General features: G+C 43.4%; 2 protein-coding genes across 4 annotated transcripts; one reads left to right on the top strand and one right to left on the bottom strand.

The window, feature by feature from the left end:
- Window positions 1-435: 435 nt before the first annotated feature.
- On the bottom strand, window positions 436-14,843 carry rpap1 (RNA polymerase II associated protein 1). Its single transcript, XM_079369143.1, has 27 exons — window positions 14,575-14,843; window positions 13,500-13,699; window positions 13,235-13,383; window positions 12,996-13,088; window positions 12,198-12,384; window positions 11,929-12,093; window positions 11,565-11,789; window positions 10,094-10,209; window positions 9,902-10,000; window positions 9,653-9,754; window positions 9,404-9,571; window positions 8,990-9,169; window positions 8,710-8,844; window positions 8,393-8,563; window positions 7,734-7,891; window positions 7,458-7,628; window positions 7,163-7,358; window positions 6,792-6,901; window positions 6,466-6,661; window positions 6,164-6,310; window positions 4,555-4,697; window positions 4,018-4,450; window positions 3,426-3,544; window positions 3,087-3,318; window positions 2,782-2,958; window positions 2,052-2,108; window positions 436-1,195 (listed from the first exon to the last, which is right to left on the bottom strand). Exons 2-27 carry the CDS (start codon window positions 13,693-13,695, stop codon window positions 1,046-1,048), a joined length of 4,275 nt encoding a protein of 1,424 aa, XP_079225269.1. The 5' UTR covers window positions 13,696-13,699; window positions 14,575-14,843; the 3' UTR covers window positions 436-1,045.
- Window positions 14,844-14,885: 42 nt separating this feature from the next.
- Window positions 14,886-19,998, top strand: LOC306840085 (transmembrane protein 151B). 3 transcript variants are annotated; one of them, XM_079369138.1, is made up of 3 exons: window positions 14,886-14,977; window positions 15,177-15,599; window positions 17,838-19,998. In XM_079369138.1, the coding sequence occupies exons 2-3, from the start codon at window positions 15,471-15,473 to the stop codon at window positions 19,452-19,454; spliced, it is 1,746 nt and encodes a 581-aa protein (XP_079225264.1). In that variant the 5' UTR covers window positions 14,886-14,977; window positions 15,177-15,470; the 3' UTR covers window positions 19,455-19,998. The 3 variants fall into 3 exon arrangements, with proteins under 3 accessions (XP_079225264.1, XP_079225265.1, XP_079225266.1); XM_079369139.1 differs by having other exon boundaries at window positions 14,912-14,977; window positions 15,180-15,599; XM_079369140.1 differs by lacking the exons at window positions 14,886-14,977; window positions 15,177-15,599 and adding an exon at window positions 16,434-16,513.
- The last annotated feature ends 7 nt before the right edge of the window (window positions 19,999-20,005 follow it).

Genomic DNA, 20,005 nt, shown 5'->3' with positions numbered 1-20,005 from the left:
GTGAGAGAACTCAGAGGCCCGTCATTAACACTTTGTTAAACTGTTTTCTTTCTCCCATTAAGTGAACATGTGGCGTAGTTCTTCAAAGTAAAGCCCTTTACTGCAAAGTGCCGAATCGAACCTCAGCCATCATCACGCCTTCCTACATGCATATTGAATCCACAACAGCGTAACATCTGTTTCCCAGTCTGTGAATTCACTTTACAACTCGGCGTCGCAGTAGAACGGATGAGACGGAGCTTCACACACACACAACACTGCACTCCCCTGCTGGCTATACGCTTATCCCCTCTCGCATCTGTAACGCATCTGTTACTACCTCAGTAGACAGTACAGAAGGGACGCCTCTATGACATTCAGACTGAGTGCGAAACGTCACAGGGGCGCAAATATCGCCGCTTGTGGGTCTAAGTAATGAACTCTGTTACAAGAAAACATTTTTAAGACATACCTGGAGTCATGTTTTATTTGCAAAAGAAAAGACAATTTCAGGACTTACACAGAAGTACAATTTTCTATCCTCTGAGAGGCCGGGAGTCGTTTTGGTCAAAGTGTTAAAGTTTCAGGGGAAATGTTTTGGGATCTCTTTCTCCTTGCAGCTGCACTTAAGTTGTGGCTTTTGTTCAATATTTAAACTCTGGGTTGAGTTTTCAGTTCAAAAAGGCTCAAGTGGAATCAGAAAAAAACACCTCAGATAATCTCCCCCGGTGATTTGTGAGATTTGTCTGATATCAAAGCTGGTTTAAATAAGGGCTCAAACTGTTACCAAATGTGACTCCGATGAGTTTTTCACCTGCCTCCGATCAGGTTTCCTCGTAGAAAAGAAGTCAGGGAAATCCCTTGAGAGCATGTTGGTTCTTTTGTGAAGACCAATCTAAATCAGATAAATGTCTCACTTTGTCACCTTCCTTTCTCAGCAACTTCCGCTCATGCATTTGTATCTACTTCTACTTCGTTTTGGTCTCAGTCCCTTACTGTCCTCTCCGTGTGTCTTCAGTTTTTGGCTCAACAGAGGATTTTTTTTTATTCCCAGTCCCTGCTACCTTCAGTCTCCTTTGTGGTCGCTGCTGTCTTGCAGTCGCAGCACGCTCTCCAATCGTTTCGCCCTTATGGGAGGCAACTGATCGTACGTATCAAAGCCGAGCTCCGAGTGCCGCTGCGGCAGACGGAAGAGCAGCAAGTGGTTCTTCAACACCTGGAGATGAGAGAAAAGAGAGTGAGAAGGAGGGAGGGGAGCAGCCGAGGAGTGGGGATGCAAAGCAGAGATTCTCTACCAGGAGTACTTGTGGCGACAGAGTGGTTCCTCTGGCAGTGAACACATGGAAACACGAGAGAACAACAGGGCATGAAAAACTGCTGAAACGCGAGCAGTGAGAGCTCACTAGTTCAGCACAAAGCAAAACTGAGACTTTTAAATAGATAGTGGTGAAAACATGGCGCTTATTCAGAAACAAAAAAACAGGATTTCACTCTTTAAATTTGGCCCCTCCCAGTATTAGAGCGGAAACTAAAACTTTATTAAACCAACTGAAACACTGACGGGCCAGTTTCATAAAAAAAATATATATATATATATTACTAGACAGAAAAAGACATTACAGTAATGGGGTTAAACTAGTACATAAAGAAGGTTTTCAATATGGAGGTACTGGAACAGAAAATCCTGTTCAAACCGCCTTTCCAGTTTTAAGGTTACAGAGTAGGACTTTAATAAATCCTCATTTAAGATGGGACGTGGATGATTCGTAAAAATTCAAAATCAAAACAAGGCTGGACATTGTGGAGAGCCTGAAATTAAAATGCTTTTAAAGAAAAACTAAACCCCTTGTATATAACTTAAGGACATAAAACTGATAATTATGGATATACTAAAAACGTTCCATGACCATAGATGGAAAATGAAAGCAGAGCCAGACTAAAGTGTTGGAGGAGTCTAAGAAAGGTCTGAGTGATGATGTTATCATAAGAATTTCACAAGAGGGGAAAAATGGGAAAGAGTAGGTCAAGTCAATAAAAACATCACAGTGAGTAAAGATCAGACGGAGACGTACCTCATCAGTCAGGTAGTAGATTTTCCTCAGCATACTGTGTCGAGCTGCTTCCACCTTCTAAAGGGGAAAAAAAAGACGAGAGGAGGAAACATCAAAGGCCTGGTTGATGGAATGACGCTCTCTTCCTCTCTGGATGCTTGAATTTGTACCTTTTCCCTCGGGATCAATAAAGTATCTATCTATCTATCGATGCTTTGTGTGTCTCTTTGTTCGTCGACATCCAAAAACATCCAAAGCTCACGATTCAAGAAAAGTCACATCCTTAAAAACAATATTGATGAACAGGAAGCAGATAAGGTGAGCATAGCACGAGAATCCTTTTACTCATAACATCTAAACGTTTTTGCATACCGTACAGAACTCATATACTGATGCAAATATGGGCATATTCCCATAAAACCACTGAATTCTTTGCACAAATCAAGCTGCCTGTGCGGTGCAGCTGCAGCACTTTCTGGATTTGCTTAATAATTACACATGTGGCGCTTTGCCTCAAGGTTCACTGTGTCTGATTTAAAAAAGCCACAAAGCAAAGGCGTTACAGGGATCCTTATTAAGGTCACTTAAAGAGAGCAAAAAGAACCTCAGAAGAGGTCTGGATTTGGTTTATAAACTGTGTTCATAAATCAGGAAAGAAATACCAGTGATGACACAAATCGATTATTTTCAATCGCTCTCCTTCCCCGGCCTGCGTGCAGAGTCGACGGGTGTTTTCCATGTGTTGCCGTACCTGTGCTGCAGCATCCTGAGAGAAGATGAAGGAGTTGACGTGAGATAAAGCGACCACGTACAAGACGGGACACCAGCGGGGCCTCAGCGCGCCCGTCACCAGAGAGCGGAAGTAGAGATGGAGGAGAGGGAGGGAGTCTTCAGGAGGAGAGGTGAACCGCTCGATGGGGACGCAGAGCTTCCAAAGAAGATGGGAGAGAGGTGATGAAAATGAATCCCAATCGTGCATCATGTGATCTCAGATTGTTTGTACTGTTAATAGAAAACAACATTAAGAGCCTGTTACAAACAAATCTTAATGGTTACCTGTTCCAGAGTGACTCCCAGAGACCTCAGAATCCCCACATGTTCTCCAAACACAGCCAGCCTCATGGTGGTGCTGTACCTCCTCTGCAGGGGTAAGAGGATCCAGCAGCCAAAGAGTCTGTCTCCAAAGGACACGGCCTCGTACTGGGTCAAAATGGAAATGTATAAGTCCTGGAAGGAGGCTAGACCCGGAGGAGGGACGTTCAGGTCCAAAGAGTCCAGCCTGGATTTCCTGTAAAATGTTAAGATTCGCTGTTTTAGAAGCAAAGCCACCTTTCTCTTTTTTTTTTTTTAGATTTTGCATTTAAAGTGAAAGGCTGTGATTTGTTTTTTTCTTACCTTGTTAAAAGTCTGAATAGACCCCAGGTCATTTTCTGAACCGGTCTCTCCAGGAACATGTCGCTGGAGCACAGAAACACACAAGACAGGCGGGCCAGCTTGGCAACTGGAGGGACCACCTTCGATTAAAAAAAACATGTTAAGTCCGTTTATTCTCTAATATACTTCATCACCTTTCTTCTTTAAATGTTCAGAAATCTCCACACAGAGAGGCTGCTGTCTGTTAGGGATTGGAACCAGTAACCTCCTCTCTGTGAAACAAGAGCTCCTCCTCTCTGCCTTCCATACAGTACAGTATGATTCATTTAAAAGTTTATCTTTTCATTTTGGGAGTGAGTTATTTTTTACTTTACGTCTTTCATATTTCATTTAGATTGCAGCATTTATGATTATTGATTATGTGCTGAGCTTTAGCATAAGATATATTTATACGAAAAAATTAATCAAAAATGAAAAAACATTCTTATTTAGCTTAAAAGGGAATCCTTGTGTTGTTTTTTTTATTTGTACCCTTTTTCTTGTAACTCTTTTTTTACACTTTCATGTAAGCTGGGATCTGTGATTTAGGGCTAAAAAAAACATGTCTGTGTACCTTTAGTGCTTCCTCCCTCCAGACCTCCAGCAGCAGCAGCCACTGCAGACAGTGACTCACTGCCTGCAGAGCCCCCTGTGGAAGCTCCTCCACCGCTAGCCCTCCACCGTCAGACGCCCCTGCTCGCTCATACAGGCTGATGAGCGGCAGGAAGTGCCAGTCGGATGGCATGGTGGGACCTGTGAGCTCCGGGAGGAAGTGGGACTTGATCCAAGGGTTGCGTCCATGCAGAGAGTCCCGGGATGTCAGCACAGATGGCTCCAGATGGGCCAGGTGAGAGAGGAAGCAGCCTCGTATGGAAGGCAACTGCACGCACGCTTCTCTGAGGAGGGCCCCCACGGTCTGCAGGGAGGGAGAGGTGTGGTGATGCGTCTCCTCTTGGAGCCTCAGCTCTCCGAGTTCAATGGCCTCAGGTCCACCACTGTGGCCTTCACTGGAAGGCAAAAAAGGTCAACATAAGTTATTCATCATTAATTCTCTCAACAACAAAAAAAGAAACCAAAAACATTCATATTAATTAAATTAATGTGAGCTTACGATATAAAATCTCTGCTGAAGATGATGGTGGACAACAGCTCATGTGCCAGGAATTCACTGCCTGGTAGTAACCATGGAAGTAAAACCAGCGCCACCTGGTGGTACAGCGAGGCATGCTTTGCTACTTCTGGCTCGACAGGAACCTGAGAAAAAGTCCAAATTAAAAACACTCAATGAAAGACAGATGTTGATGGAGACACCACATGTTGGAAAACCTGAAACTGCCAAGACGCAAATCACCTCCATACTTTTTGGGATGACAAACACAGAAGTACTGGAAATACAGAAGGCAATACAGACCTTTTTGAAAACAAACTTACCAATCAATTTCAGAACCATATGTGTATGTTATATCTTCCCTAATGTAAAAAAAAAAAAAAAAGTATTGACAAATATTTAAAGGATTGGCCATGATTTAAGATTGGCCTCCTGAGCCTGACTTTAACACTGAATCCTCTGACTGTTCTTTTTGGTCTCCCGCTGACAGAAAATAGGTATATAACTGCTGACCGTGTCATTACCTTCACCACCCTGCTGACCGACTTGTAACAGATGGGTACAGGATGTTTTACGTTGCAACTGGAAAAGCTAAGGTTCTCACAGAAAGGGTCTTTGACATCCTTCCATAAAACTTGGGGCCCCCTTTTAGGCTTTATTAGAGACAAGCTTAACATCATCCCTGATGATATTAGTGACACAACTTACCCGCCCCCCGCCCTTTATTTCATTGTGTATGATTGTTACCAATAACAATTGTTTTGTTTTATTGTTGTTTTTGTTTGTTTTTGTTTTACACTATGCAGATGTTCTGACTTGTTGCTATGTAACACCATGCAGTACCGACTGCAAAAATGTCTTAAAACTATAGGGAAAAAATGTGTTTTGGATTTAATGCTGGCAGCAGGTCAAAGGCTCTGACTGAAAAATGGATGATATATGTTAGACCAGCAATAAACAACGAGCTCGAGATGACAGTCGAGACCTAGATGATGGAAAAGGCTCTTCTTCTTTTGACATAAATGCAAGTTTGTCAAGCCACTGCTACCTAATTTCAAGTAATTTATTTTCCCTTCTCCTCTCTATGGCTCTGTTATGGCTGTTTTTCAGTTTCCATCACTTGAAAATGAGGGAAAAAAGTTGGAGTCCATGAGAATGATAAAAAGCTAGGAATCATTTTTGGTACAAGATCCTCCTTTTTTTCAACAGATCTGATGACGTAAACAATGTTTACAATAATCATATATCCATTTTTGTCAGATGTTCATGTCACAACGGTGTGTTCTGAGACGTCTGTGTCCACTTTTTAGTCATGGTACATCTAGGTCATGGTATTTTAAAGCGGTTTGACCACCTTGGTAATTAGTATGAACTGAATAAGCCTTATGGAGGAGAGGCTCAACATCTTCCAACACTTTAAACCAAGTCTAGGTGTCTTTTTAGATCGAGCTTTGAGTGCACTCTGAGACAAAAAAAAAAAAAAAAGAACCTACTGATCTGAGCACATATACATCAACTTACAACAAACAGGATAAAATAAAATATGAAGACAGCTACATGGTTGCCTTCAAAATAATGTTGTTAGTGTGGGTTTATTTAAGATTGCAGATACCAGTCTGTGTGTGAGCCGGAGGAGGAAGTAGAGGAGGTGGTGCTCAAGGCGGAGCAGCCAGGCTCTGGTGTGAGACAAAGTGGGTGTGGCCTGACTGCAACTCCTCATGTATCCAATCACAGGCTCTGATAGGAGCAGACCTGCGAACTGGAGAGTGGGAGAGAAAGTCAGAAACAAGTCGGCAGTGATTTAATCTGATGAATGAAAACAGCAGACTGTGTGTATCGAGGTATTAATTGTCTGTCACTGTCCTGACTTGACTCGTAGGTAAGGATGTAAATACTGTCTTCACGCAGCCTCACCTTGCAGCTGAGACCTTTGTGGATGCCTGTGATGGTCTCCAGGAGGAGACCCAGGCCTGTGAGGAGAGGGAAGGGGGAGCTGGGAACAACCATCCCTGGGCGGTCCTTCCATCCTGGACAGGACAAACCAGGGAGGCTGAGTGTTGTCTCTGGGCCCGGATGGCGAGACTGGACATTACACACGACTGAGGAAGCCCTGATGGAAAGGAAAAAAAAAAAAACAACAACATTTATTTAAATAAATAAATACATCAGAAATGAATTGTTTCTAAGACTGTGCTTTGAAATCGATCAAAGTCAGGAGCACATGTTCTAATTGAACTTACTTTAGGTTCTTTATGAGGCCTTGGACCACCTGATGAGACAGCAGAGGGAGGAGAACCTCAGACGTCAGCAGCTCCAGTTCCTGAAGTGTCTCTACTGGCTTAAAACAGCTCTGAGGATAGAAACAATGCTGTGGTAATCATATGATTTGTAAGCAATTAAGAGATACTCTCCCGTGTTACATCTTGTTGAGACTTAGAGTGGAAGAAATAGTTACTTCCCAACTTCAATTTTTAAGCTTCATTTATAATGTAGCACACTCTCTGTTGTTTCAGCTATTTACTTTATAGATAACAAAAGCTTTCTGCTTTACAAAGCATTGCTGTTATAGCTACTCTCTACATCTACAGAAGGAAATGACAGGGAGTCGAACCTGTCTGGAGAGCTGAAAGTAGTATGCTTGCAGGTAGGTCAGGTAAGCTGGTATCACAGCGAGGCTGCTCTCTTTCTGAACCCGATCGTCAAGGTTCTTCACAAAGGCCTTCAAATGTCCCAGCAGAGACGCCTGCAACCCCGTGACATGACCCCAGGACACTGGAGGAGGAGGAGGGCACCCTTCTCCCTGGGAGCTGTCGGAAAAAACGGAGACGATGAACATGTAGATTGAAAAGGATTTAAACCGCCCTGCGTGAGGCTTCGTGTGAAATGATTGGTTTTGCCATCTGTACCTGACAAGACCGGCCTGCAGCTCCTGATGGCAGCCCGCTGTGTGTGTGACCTGTGTGAGCAGAGAAAGGAGAGCCAGCACCCGCTGAAGCTGCAGGGGCCACAGAGGATGTGAGGCGTCTAGCACCCTGTGGACTGACTGTAACGCCTTCGCTAAGCTTGGATAAAGGTCTCTGAGAAAGAAAAAAAAAAACATGAAGTCGAGCTGTTGTGAAATGCAGACTATGTTTTTCTGGGTTGACGGTATCTCTCAGCTCTGATTGAACACTTTGACCTACATGTATAATTTACAGGCCTGACCGTAGGCGGCCGCCACAGCCCACAGCCTGAGGGCCTCGGTGGTGATCCTGAGGGCCTCGGTAGGTTCCAGCAGCAGCTCACTGGGCTCGGCGCTCAGCAGACGAGACAGACGCTCCCTCACTCCGAGAGAGTTCAACTGGGGAGAGGAGAGACAGAGTCGTGTGTTCACCCATGTGGGAATGATAAAAACAACTGGAATATTATTGATCATGATCAAGGGATTCTGAGAGGGAAAAAAAAATCCTAAACGGATTGTGTTGCTTTTAAATTAAAGGATGACATCACTTGACATTTTGGCTTTGACATTTTCAGATTTTCAAAGCAGCTGCAACGGTTATTAATGTCAGAGGGTGGATTTCAGGCCCATGAGGCTTCATTTGGCCTTATTTGCTTTTTGTTTTTGATACAGACATGAAACAAAGGGGTCTGGGCCAGAGTAGACCGGGGTCAGCGAGGGCGGAAGACTCTGTAGTCTATAATATAATGTGAAATCTTTGCACAGTTCTGTACATATATAGCGCTCAGCAAACATCTAAAATGATCGAAAAAAAAAAAAAGGCGCACGCACACTTCTCAAAGATCTGGAGACTCTAACAGATGCAAAACTGTTTTAGTCAGATTCCACAGGAGCACTTACAAGTCGGGCACAGGCGTGTCTCCCCGAAGTAGCTAAAACTCTTATCAGCTTCATGGCGGAGGCCAGTGGCAGTCCGTAAACAGTCGGAGGAAGAGGAGAGGATGGAGCAGTCCAGGAAGTCGAAAGAAACTCTGACATCACCGTTTCCATCAAGCGAGGACAGTCAAGCACCTGAGAGAGAAAGACATGTCATTCGCAAGACATCCAAGAATAATTATGAAGTGAATTGTATGCATTGTAGACCAAACTGGGATTACATTTGTTAGGGTAGATCTCATAAATTAAGATGCATGAATTGAAGCTGTTACTGGCGCTACCTGAGCGGCTGATGAGGAAGAGTGACGAGCGATACGAGTCAGGATGTCCAGGACGTCCTGGACCACTCGGGGAGAAGGTCTGACCACTTCAAGGATGTAACGCAGCCTGGGGAGCAGTTTCATCTTCAACAGGCCCTGAAAGATGGACAAGAAAAAAAAGAAAAAGAAAAAGAAGTTTGAAATTTACTGCCCATTTAAAATCTGGAAAGCCCAAGCCATAAATAGAAACGTGCAAAAAAAAAAAAAAGACTGTTTTGAATTTTTTGAAAGAATTGTTTGCCTTGACAACATCCTGCCTGGCCACATCGTGATCGCTCTTCCTCTCTTCCTTCTCATTGGCTGTCTCCTTCATAGCTTCGGGAAGCCCTTCATCCTCTTCATCTTCTTCCTCCTGAGCACAAGGCAGCAGAGGGAAGGATGCCAGGCCGCAGAACCAGGAGAAGGTGCAGTCCAAACACTCCTTAACGGGGCGAACAGACAGGACATGAAACACTTCTACTATATGAAAGATGTCTTTAAGACAAACAGTATATATCTCTGACAGGTTTACGATCTGTTATTCCAGACTTATTTCCTAATAAATGGTTTGTTTTGACTTGATTCTGTGGTGCACTTTGCAAAATAACTTACAATAAAATAAAATTACAACCACACTGTGAGTAAACGTGACTGAGGTTTTGATGACAATGCTTACTTCATCTTCTGCACACACGAGTAGTGCTTTCAGTGCATGCACAGCTGCAGACATCACACCCTCCACTCCGTCGTCCAGCGCAAAGCGGAGCAGGAAGAGCAGACCGGCGTCGAGCAAGGTGGACATCATGCTGCCTGTCAGAACCGACGCGTACTCCCCTGCGCGTGCCTAAAGGGTGAGAAATGAGCGGGCTAATGACGTGAGCCTCTGCAGATACGTACCTGTCATCCTGTGTGTTTGTTCGCAAACCTTTGAGAGGATGTGGGCCAGAGTGCTGAGGGCCAGACTCCTCTGCTGGGTGAGCTGACTGCGAGACAGCAGGAAGAGTTCCTGCAGGGAGTAACCTGCCCGCTGGAGAAAGTGTCAAGGTGAAGACAAAAATAACAACAAAAAGTGAAGAAGTCTTTTTTTTTTTTTTTTAAGACTACAGGGGAAATCTAAACTTCCCTCTCCAGTTCCCCATTATATTAAACCTGCAAATAAATAGTCTCCACTGACCTCAGGCTCCTCTCCATGGTGGTGCAGGCCTAAGTGTGTGGGCAGATCCTCAGAGGGTGGAATCAGGGTCCCTGCAAAGTCGAAGCGAGCCTGCATGGCCTATCAAGAGAAGCGAACCAAGGAATATAACTCATTCATCCAGCTTTAGTGCTGAGTGTTTTAAAAATCAGAAAACGAGAAACATCTCTCGACCTTCTTGGTTCCTTTCTTCCTTGGTGCAGGTAAGTCTCTCATCCACTCCAGCTTCTCTGGCTCCAGTTTATTCATGTGAAGCCATTCCTTCCGAGGCTTCACAGGCAGATCCTTCTCTGGATTGACACAAAGTTTGCAGGAAAATATCAGTGAATCTAGGGTCAAAGCGCTAATGTTTCCTCCTTAGCTCCTTCTAAAACAATTTGTTTACTATTTTACAGCAAAAACACAAAAGTAAAAATCTAGAAAAACAGAATTGCTCATCATTAAAATATTAAACTATTTTATTTCATTTATGCTGAAAAGATAATCTTAATCAATTTTAAACCTTATCATGACGGACCAATACAGATCATTTTCATTAGACATTTGACAAAGTGTTTGGAGATTTTTACTTTATGACATCACAAAGGGCATTAACTCCTCCCCCAGGTGGGTGACACTCTCACAGCTACGCATTTGTTCTGCCCTCTGAGTTCAGCCTTCTTTCTGTACACGATAAGAGTATGGTGCAAGAAGGCCAGAGCCACATCCCCTACCAGAGGGGGCGTGGTCAAAATCAGCTCGCCTGCATTTAAAGCTACAGACACGGAAACAGCCTGTTCAGAGCAGAGCTGAAATAGAGAGGTTTATAGGCGTGATCAGATACAGGATCAGAGTGGAAGAGTGGAATTCTTTAAATACTTATCTAAACTTAGTGAAAAGGGAGGTTAATATGCTAACTTTAAACCACCTGAGAGGCAGGTACTTCTTCCAAACATAGATAAACACTTTCTTCCCACAACCATGGTTTAAAAAATCCAAAACTGAAACAAAGTCTGGCTCAAAGTCTGGTTCAGATTCCAAATCAATGAATATGTTGTTGTCTATGAAAGTTAAGTAGAAGATGCAATCGTTCGTGTTTGAGCCGAGTTGCATAAAGACACCGAAGCTGTGTTCATTGGGCTGAAGGATTAGTCTTCATTTGATCCATCAGCTCCACCCTTTCATCAGGACTCAGAGTAAGCTTTAAAAAAAGATCTGCAGCAACTTAATTGCAGAGAGTGGCTTCTTCTGGCTCATTCTGCTAATCACGCAGAGTGAACATAATGATTGGCTTTAGTGTCGGGATTCTAGCCAGCACTTTCATCCCACTGTATTTACACTTTGAGAGGACGGATGCTTGGGAGTGGATCAGGTAAATCAAGATAGACATATGTGATGATCTTTTTAATATGAAACAAACTCTTGTGCCTTTTTTCGATATTCTGCTTTGGTATGCAAAGATCTCCTGTCCTCGCAAATGTATTAGAAGTTGATTATTTTGACACTCACTGCTGCAAAAATCACAATCAAATCAGGCCAATTAATGCAAATCGTAATATCATTAGAATACTCCACATAAACGTTTATTAATCTGCAGCATCAGCAGGAGAAAAAAAAAATGAACCAATTAAGTTGTTGAAGTGGGTTTTTTTTGGACCCATCATACCCGTCACAACCAGCAGTGGTGGTGGCTTGTCCTCCTCCTCTTCCATCTCTACTTCTTGGGGATTCTGAGACAACACAGCCGCACGTGAGGAGTCTGACTCTCTGCTCACGTTGTAAAGACCAAAGTTTCCCTCGCTGCGTTTGCCCTGGGGCTGTTTGGATGGGGAGGCCGAGGACGGGAGGCTCTGGGCTTTGTGAGATCTAACAAACTCCACCAGTCTCGGATCTGGGAAGCAGAAATAATCCTGTTATACACACAGTAGAAAGACAACAAACCCGAAAATAAAGTAGGCTAAAACTATTTCTAAGTCTTAGTATGTATGTATGAAGTACTTATTCACCATCATATGGACAACATTTCTTACCAAGCTGAGATAAGAGTTTCCTCTGCTCCTGTAGTATCTCATCCTGAGACATGGCCTGGATCTTGGCTTGGTTCTCCATGTGGATCCTCATGGTCTCAGTTGAGCCTTCGGAGCCCTGAAGACCCTGACCCGACACCAGCCTAAAACCTGAGACTGCATTTGGCCCTGTGGAAAGGATAGAGCATAATATGTGAATTCAAACAAACAAACAAACAAAAAAAAAGATTTGTGTGATATGATTAGAAAAAATCCAGCTCAGGTCGACTTACGATGATTCATAGCTTCACTCTGATCTGTATCTGTACCCGTCTCAGGAGGCAGGTCCTGCTCTCTGTGTCCTGGCGTCTGAACGGCTCCAGGGGCAAAGTGTAAAGAAGTCTTACCCTCCTTGATCCTCTGAGCTGCTATTTGGTGTGCAAAGATACTCTTCCTTCCACCAACTGAGGATATTGGCACCTGGGAGACGAAATCAAAGAGAAACCATTTTAACAATCACTGAATTTTCTTTATTATTATTTAAACGAACGAGTATTACCAAGACAAGAAGTCATCTATTGTGGTAGATGATGAAAATATGTTTCCTGTGATTTTGTTATTACAAGAGATGAGCCCCGAGTGGAGGCTTGTTTAATTAATGATGTAGAAAAACTAGAGGAGTGGGGAATAACATCAGCGACTACCAGCTGCACAAAACGATCTAAACAAGGATGTTAAAAGGCTCATAAATGACAGATGACATCGCATCTGAGGACAAACACAACTGTGAAACTCTCTCTCTCTTTGATCACCAGCACAGCATACACATCACACGCTAACTCGCAGCACGATCAGGAGGGGTGGAGAGCGAGCGGTTTATAGGGGGGTCACTGGTTTATCGATCTGGTTGGGATATGAGACGATAGTAAATATAACAAAACAGGTGTATGTGTAGGAAATACGGTCATGGATAATTAAAGTCTCGTGAATGATTAGGATTTGAAAATCTTCCAGTTTTAATCAATCCAGAAGAATGACATCCCTGCTAATATCACACCGTTAAGGAGGAATAGGCATTTTTGTCTTTTTACCTGACTGGTGGTTTCGGAGCGGTGCATCACTTTAGGGAAAGCAACGCCTGTAAGTGCTGGTAGAGATACTGGAGTAGAAGCTGTATCTCTCTCCTTAAAACAAAGGAAGATCAATACGTTAATTTCTTTTACTAAACATGAGAACAGCACAGCTGAAGTACTGACAAAAACAAATAACAGAATTGACTTCTATTTGATTCACACCTTCAAGTTTAATGCAGCATTATGTTAAAACTTACAACAATCCTGGAGAGAACAGCGCTGATGTGAGTGTCATGTCTGTCCAACCTCTCCGCTGCATCTTCAGCCTCAAAAGTGACCCGGCTCGCTTTGAAGCGAGACTTTTTCGGAGGTGCGGGCGTCAGAGACGGTAGTTGATCTGGAAGATCTAGAGAAACATAAAATATGAACAGTGGGTTTAAATTACCTTAACAATGAATGATAAGTGACTTATGTTAAAAATGACACATCACGTAACGGGAAACTACCAAAGTACCATCTGACCTTCTATTGTGATAACATCCCTCTGTTCGCCATCATCTTCTCCGTATTGTTCTCCGTCTCCTGTTCCAGCCTCGCCTCTCCTCTTGTCGGGTCTGCGGACCAGGTTGGCGGCGGACTGGGCGCCGGAGGTCAGAAACTGCTGCTGCTCTCTCAGGAGGTCCGCCTCAGAATCAGTCGGCTTGGGACGCCGCAACATCCCTCTAAAGGACACAAAAGACAGTTTAAACGTGTCATTTTATTTTCCCTTCATTATCTGTGTTAACACAAATGTAACAAACCCAGGGCACGAAGGTAAAGGTGTTACAAGGGACCATAAAACTGGTCGGTCGGCTACGTACCAACATTAATATTTGTGTCAAGCCAATGACAACACATAAATAGTTAGTTGCTTTTATTGTCTCCCTTAGGAGAAATTTCGCTTTGGACACAAGAGAAAGTCACATATAGCTCAACACAGAGAACACACAATCATCACAACATCACAACACAAACGCCTGTGTACATGTAACATACACTTCTTAACAACACAGAACACACACATCACTTCATCTGCACTTTTTGCACACACTTTTTCTATTGCTTATAAACCCATCAAACATCATTAATTCTATTGCACTGATTTTTATTGCACACCTATTATGTTGCACTTCCCTATACCATTGTTTTTTTTGTACAGTCCCTTTATAAATCTCTCGTTCACACACTATCTTGCTCTATTTAATAATTTAATGGAAGTAGGTATGAAAGACAGTTTATATCGATTTAACTTGCAGTTTGGTACACTATACCTTTTTTTCCCCCTGCAGGCAACAACTCATATAGTATTTTTTAAAACGTCAATGAATCTCTCTCTTTAGATGATCGGTTGTGGTCTGACAGGTGAGAGACCTTTACAATCACAGAATTCAACATCATTTCATAAACTCTCCGGTAACTTAACAGAAGTGAGAAGCAAAAGTTGTTACGCGAGGCTAATCTTGACGCTATCTATTATTATCTACAGAATGTAGAGGATGTTATATATGTATGCTAATGAAACAAAAATACTGTGTTTAATACTTGCACTTACACTTACACTTTAACGTTGTTTCCTCTTCACGTGTTTGTTTAAGGACACGCACAGGTGATGAATGTAATGTGCTGTTTGCAGTGGACGTTAGCCTCACGTTAGCTTAAAGTCTTCAAACTCACTCTGTTGAAACTTAAATTACTCCGAATGAGACAAAGCAGTCTTGCAACATAACAGCTGCATGTGTATTTTTAAACATTACACTGTTGTCTGTAAAGTAAGCTAACCTTCAGTTAAGTTCTGGATCCGTGAGACTATCAAGAAACACACGGAGACAACACGGAATTTTTTTAACGTGACACCAAACTCCGCCTTCAAAATAAGAGCTCTTGATAAGTATAACCTGATATGGACGACGGAGCGAGCTTTCTTCGAACACATCGCCTTCTTCTGCCCTGAAATCATCAAGGTAATTTATTGTTTTTGACGCCATGCCATATTACGCGGATGCGTGTGTTAATATTAGTATATTCGCTGATTGATGACGTGGGATATCGGGATTTACTGTGTGATTGTGCTACTTCTGTATCATGCATTACTCCCCCCCTCTTTCAAAAACACAAGAATAACATCATGTAAATAAAATGATTGACTATGCTTGTTCGTAGTAGGGTGGTTGAACTGCAGAAGTGACAACAACCTTCACTGACTGCATGATGGTCAACCTCTGCTGCCTGTGCTGCGGTGAAATCCCTCAACCCCGCCCCCCTCCCTCCGGACAGCAGGGACCACCGAGGGATCCCCGCTCCGTGCAGCTGCAGCAGAAGCAGCCCGCTGGCTCCGGCCCAGACGCTGTGCGGCTGATGGAGGCACACCACAAAAAAAGAGAGGGTTTAAACGGAGGTGACAGAGCAAGTGAATAGGAGGGTTTGAGTTCACAACGGACATGCGAAACGTGCAGCATGCTCTCTTCCGATCTGGACTCTGCAGCGGAGGACACAGCGGCCAGCGCTGCCAATGATGCTGATGGAGAGGAGCAGGAGGAAGAGGAGGAGGAGGGCTCACCGGCTGAGAGTGATGTCCTGGAGGAGGTAGGTGTAGACCTTTCACATACAGTCTTTGGTGTTTCCATGCGTCTAAATGTTTTTCTATTTTTAACTTGAGCAAATTCTTGTGTAGGCATTATTGATTAATCATGTTATGAAAAATAGAAGGAATAACAGATATTCTTGCCAACCTCACTAGATCATAGTTTATAAATAAGATAGATACAGAAATTTTCTATTTACCCTAAATCACATGCATTTTGATGTCTTTGCTATCTTCTCAAAGGAGCATACATTTAATTTTTCTCTCTGTGCCATTATTCCTTCCACCAAACAAGCTCTCTGCTTGTTTGGCTGCAATTTAAGGAAAGTCTAAGTAACATAGTGGCAGTAGAATCTAGTGATGTGAAAGATACTCCTGCAGACAAGTGGTGCAATTTTTTATTTATTTTTTAGTTCACAAACCAAAGTCCTTTCAGTGTATGTGTCAGTATTTGCTGCGCCATGGCCTGTCTTTACTGTCAGGCAGTAATTACTGTGCTTGCATCTGGGGGACTATAGTGTTTAGATCTGTGGTAAAGATTTAAGCACAATTTGGTTCTTTTAGTCCAATTAATCCTCAGCCAACAGGTTTCTTTATGCAAATGTATAAATCTTAAAAGAAGGACACGTTGTTATCAGATTTAAGAATTATTTTTTCATTCAAATGTTGCATATTTTTAGTGTATAAAAACATAATGCATTACCAGAAAATACAGGCAAATGATTACAATTGTATTCAATCAAGAGGCCTTTGTTTCTAAGAAGTCCTTGCCCTCTGCTTCACTAGAATTGGATCCGTTTGCTTCATAAATAACTGAGGTGGAACCAGCAAAGTGACATCTCCATCCCTCTGTCAGGGCTGTAATGGATGAGGCCGGTTGTCAACATAAATCGTTTCACTCCATAAAACACCAGAGGTAGTCTACAGGAACACATGAGCTCACTGGGAGGGTTGTCATTAAAGTAACCAGACTTTATATTAGAAAGCGCAATGAAGACATCGAGAAGTAAAAGCTATACATACATTTCACAGATTTAATGAATGAAACTATCAAACTCCTCTTCCTGCAGAAACATTACATGTTGCTGTCCTGCTTTAATCTCTTTACGCACACATGCTCAAGCTTCCATAAACGTTTCTGTTACTTATTAAATAGCTTTGAGCCTGAGTCTTTGCTGATGGGACATTAAACTTGTGGCCTGTATTGCACATGTGAACATTTTCTGTTTGTCGTTGTCTGCCCTGTGCTGTAATGACCCAATACGAAGCAGTCAAGTGAAGAGCAAATGAAAGTGTGTGTTGAAGCATTACTAGGACAAGTGTTTAGATTTGTTATTTTTATACAAAAAAATAAGTAATACCAAAAAAATGTACAAAGATGACATTAGTGTCTTTTTTCTGTATATTACCAGTTGAAAACATGTGCGAAGCAGAAACAACTGAAATATATATTGTGTGTGTGATATGTGTTAATTAGAAGCAGGCTCAACATGAAATACTGTAAGCACCACTAATAAAATGTAATATTCACATGGCAAACATGTTGGTTAGTGTCATTACTGGCCTCATGTAATGTGCATTCATGTGAACAATATATAATGGTGGGGTGCCTGTATAGCCTTGTGGATAGTGTGCCTGTCATTAACGGAGGCTTTAGTCCTATAAGTGGCTGACCCAGGTCCAACCTATGGCTTCTTTCCTCCCCAATCTCCCCCTCTACCTGTTTTCTGACTCTACCCACTGTCCTATCTCTACAATAAAAGCATAAAAAGCCCCAAAATAAATCTTATATTTATTTATGTACATTTATTGAGATAAGATTTTAAACTCCTTGATATCAACACTGGTATTTGTCTCAAACACTTTAGGGATATATACTAGTGTCACGCTGAGATATCTCAGTGACAACTTCACTTGGACGTTCCTCTCCCCTCATGCAATAAAAATCTGATTTATTCTTAAACACGTGAAGTCACCTCTCTTAATATTTTGTTTAAGCAGTTGATGACTCATGGCCTCCGAGGGACCCTTCACGGTTTAATTGAACCCCACCAAGCTTCCTTTTGTTGATTTATTTTGTGTTTAGGTATTGAACTTCTGGCAATTTATACTTCTGCCACTTTCATTTGCACATCTGCTGCAAGTCATAATGTCACCGCCATGTTTGCTCATTGATATAAGTGCCAATTTCTTTACTTTCCCTCTTATGTCTCTCCCTCTTTCTCTCTCACTCTCTGCAGCAGTGTCCAGTGAAACAGTCCATTGGTGCTTGTGTCTGCCGGGACTCCCACTGGCGCTGCCTGCTGCTCTCTCTGCTCATGTACAGCTGCGTGGGCGTTGTGTTCTGGTGCCAGGTGACTCGCGTCACCAAGATCAGCTTCAACCCAGCCCTCACCTCCTCCTTCACAGCGTCCTTCACTTCCTCCTTGCGCGGGGCAACAGGTATGGGTGTCGGAGGACACTCAATGATCTACCATGACAGCCCCTGCTCTGATGGCTACATCTACATCCCTCTGGCCTTCCTGCTCATGCTTTACGTCCTCTACCTGGCCGAGTGCTGGCACTGCAGAGCCCGGAGCGAGCTGCAGGTCAAAGCCAACGTGGACAGCGTGTACGAGCGAGTCCTGCGCATGCAACAGGCCCAACCTTGCATTTGGTGGAAAGCAATCAGCTACCACTTTGTACGAAGGACTCGACAGGTCACCCGATACCGCAACGGAGACGCCTACACCACCACGCAAGTGTACCACGAGAGAGTGAACACCCACGTAGCTGAAGGGGAGTTTGATTACAGCCGATGCGGTATGAAAGACGTGTCTCGAGAACTCATAGGTTTGGAGGGCCATTCAGCAACTCGGCTTCGATTCACGAAATGTTTCAGCTTCACTGAGGCTGCTCCGGAAAACGAATACCTCAACCAGAGAGCCAGGTTCTTCTCTGAGATTGAGGGTTTGGACGATTACATGGAGGCCAGGGAGGGGATGCAGCTGAAGAACGTGGACTTCAGAGAAAACCTGATCGCCTATGTGGACCCAGAGAAGATGCCTTGGTACACTTCCGATGTTGTCTTCTGGCTGGCTGCTCTCTTGATGCTGTCATGGCCACTGAGGGTGCTGGTAGAGTACCGCACTGCCTATGTGCACTACCGTATAGAGAAACTGTTTGGGTTGGAGTACAACCACAGCAGCCCCTCTCCTCTGGATGAAGACAGGCATTCCAGAAATAATACTGGTTGTGTTATTCCCAGAGTCGACACACTGGACAGCACAGAGATGGAGTGGCACATTCGCTGTAATCGTCAGGTGATTCCAAGCTACTCTGAGGCCATGCTAAACAACATGAGCACGGCAGACTCCAACTCATTACAGGACACAGAAAACACTTCCTCCTCAAACTGCTTCCTCCTGGATTCCACTGCTCAGAGCTATGGCACCCTCCAAAACCAGGACGACCCCGAGAGACGCAGCGAGCCGAGCCGACGAGGAGGCGGGAGGAGAACCATCACCAGCTCCAGCTGTTCCTCCATCTTCTCCTGCCGTGGAGCTCTTTTCCACTCCCACCTGTCTTCAGACACATCCCGCTTCTCCCTGTGCCGCATGTACGGCTCGCATCGCTCCGTGGCTCCGTGGAGGAGTCGCAGCAGCGATCTGACAGAGCCCTGCTGCGTGGATGAGCAGTGCTGCAGGTCAGACTCAAGCCAGCTCGCACTCAGCGACAGCCCCCCCACCTACAGGGACGCCCGGTTCTTCCCTGTTCTCATTGTGCATCGGTCCGAGGGCTGCAGCAATGAGGACGGAAGGGAAGTGAGGCGGTATTATATACGAAGGGGGTCGTCCTGTGTGGAGACAGCTCTGTGAAGGACATAAAGAGAATCATTGATAAATACGGATGGAGTCAAATCACTAGTGATGAAAGGTAAAAAATCAAAGAGTCTTCAAATTAAATTGCAACTCCAGGAAATGTTTATATTATCCCTACGTACGTTTTATACCTATAAAAGTGTGTACACACGCCAAGGACTTGTTAGATTTTATCAAATGGTGCACCATTAACAGATGAGAACTGCTCCACCTCAGCACCCCACTCTTTTCATCTGTCATTTATTCATAAATGACAGTAAACAAAGTTTCACCAAATCTAACTTTGACTTTGTACATGATGGAATATGTTGTTGTTGCATGTTATTGCCAAATGTGTATTTTGTTTCTTTTATGTGATTTATAATCAGCAAGGCGAAACCAAAGACATGCAGACATGAGCATTCTTTTTTGTTCTGTTTTTGTTTTTTTCCAATGATTTTCTTAAACACTACAAAGCAAGTATTGATGATTGACGAGAGATATGCAGAGTGGTGAACATAAAGTGAATGTCAAAATGAGAGTCATTAAAGCATTTCTGATAGATTATT

Source organism: Symphodus melops (genome assembly GCF_947650265.1).
Source record: "Symphodus melops genome assembly, chromosome: 19".
In the NCBI taxonomy this organism is placed as follows: domain Eukaryota; kingdom Metazoa; phylum Chordata; class Actinopteri; order Labriformes; family Labridae; genus Symphodus; species Symphodus melops.
The sequence above is the reverse complement of the archived record's forward strand: the minus strand, read 5'-3'. Positions and strand labels throughout refer to the sequence as shown.

Bases quoted from the DNA above. Each gene is read 5' to 3' on its own strand.
- rpap1 (XM_079369143.1), bottom strand. From the start codon at position 13,695: ATGTTGCGGCGTCCCAAGCCGACTGATTCTGAGGCGGACCTCCTGAGA. The intron at 6,311-6,465 runs GTGAGGCTGCGT...CCCACTCTCCAG, and splicing joins ACAAAGGTCTCAGCTGCAAG to TTCGCAGGTCTGCTCCTATC. The intron at 3,319-3,425 runs GTAAGAAAAAAA...AACATTTTACAG, and splicing joins CTATTCAGACTTTTAACAAG to GAAATCCAGGCTGGACTCTT.
- LOC306840085 (XM_079369138.1), top strand. From the start codon at position 15,471: ATGCTCTCTTCCGATCTGGACTCTGCAGCGGAGGACACAGCGGCCAGC. The intron at 15,600-17,837 runs GTAGGTGTAGAC...CACTCTCTGCAG, and splicing joins AGAGTGATGTCCTGGAGGAG to CAGTGTCCAGTGAAACAGTC.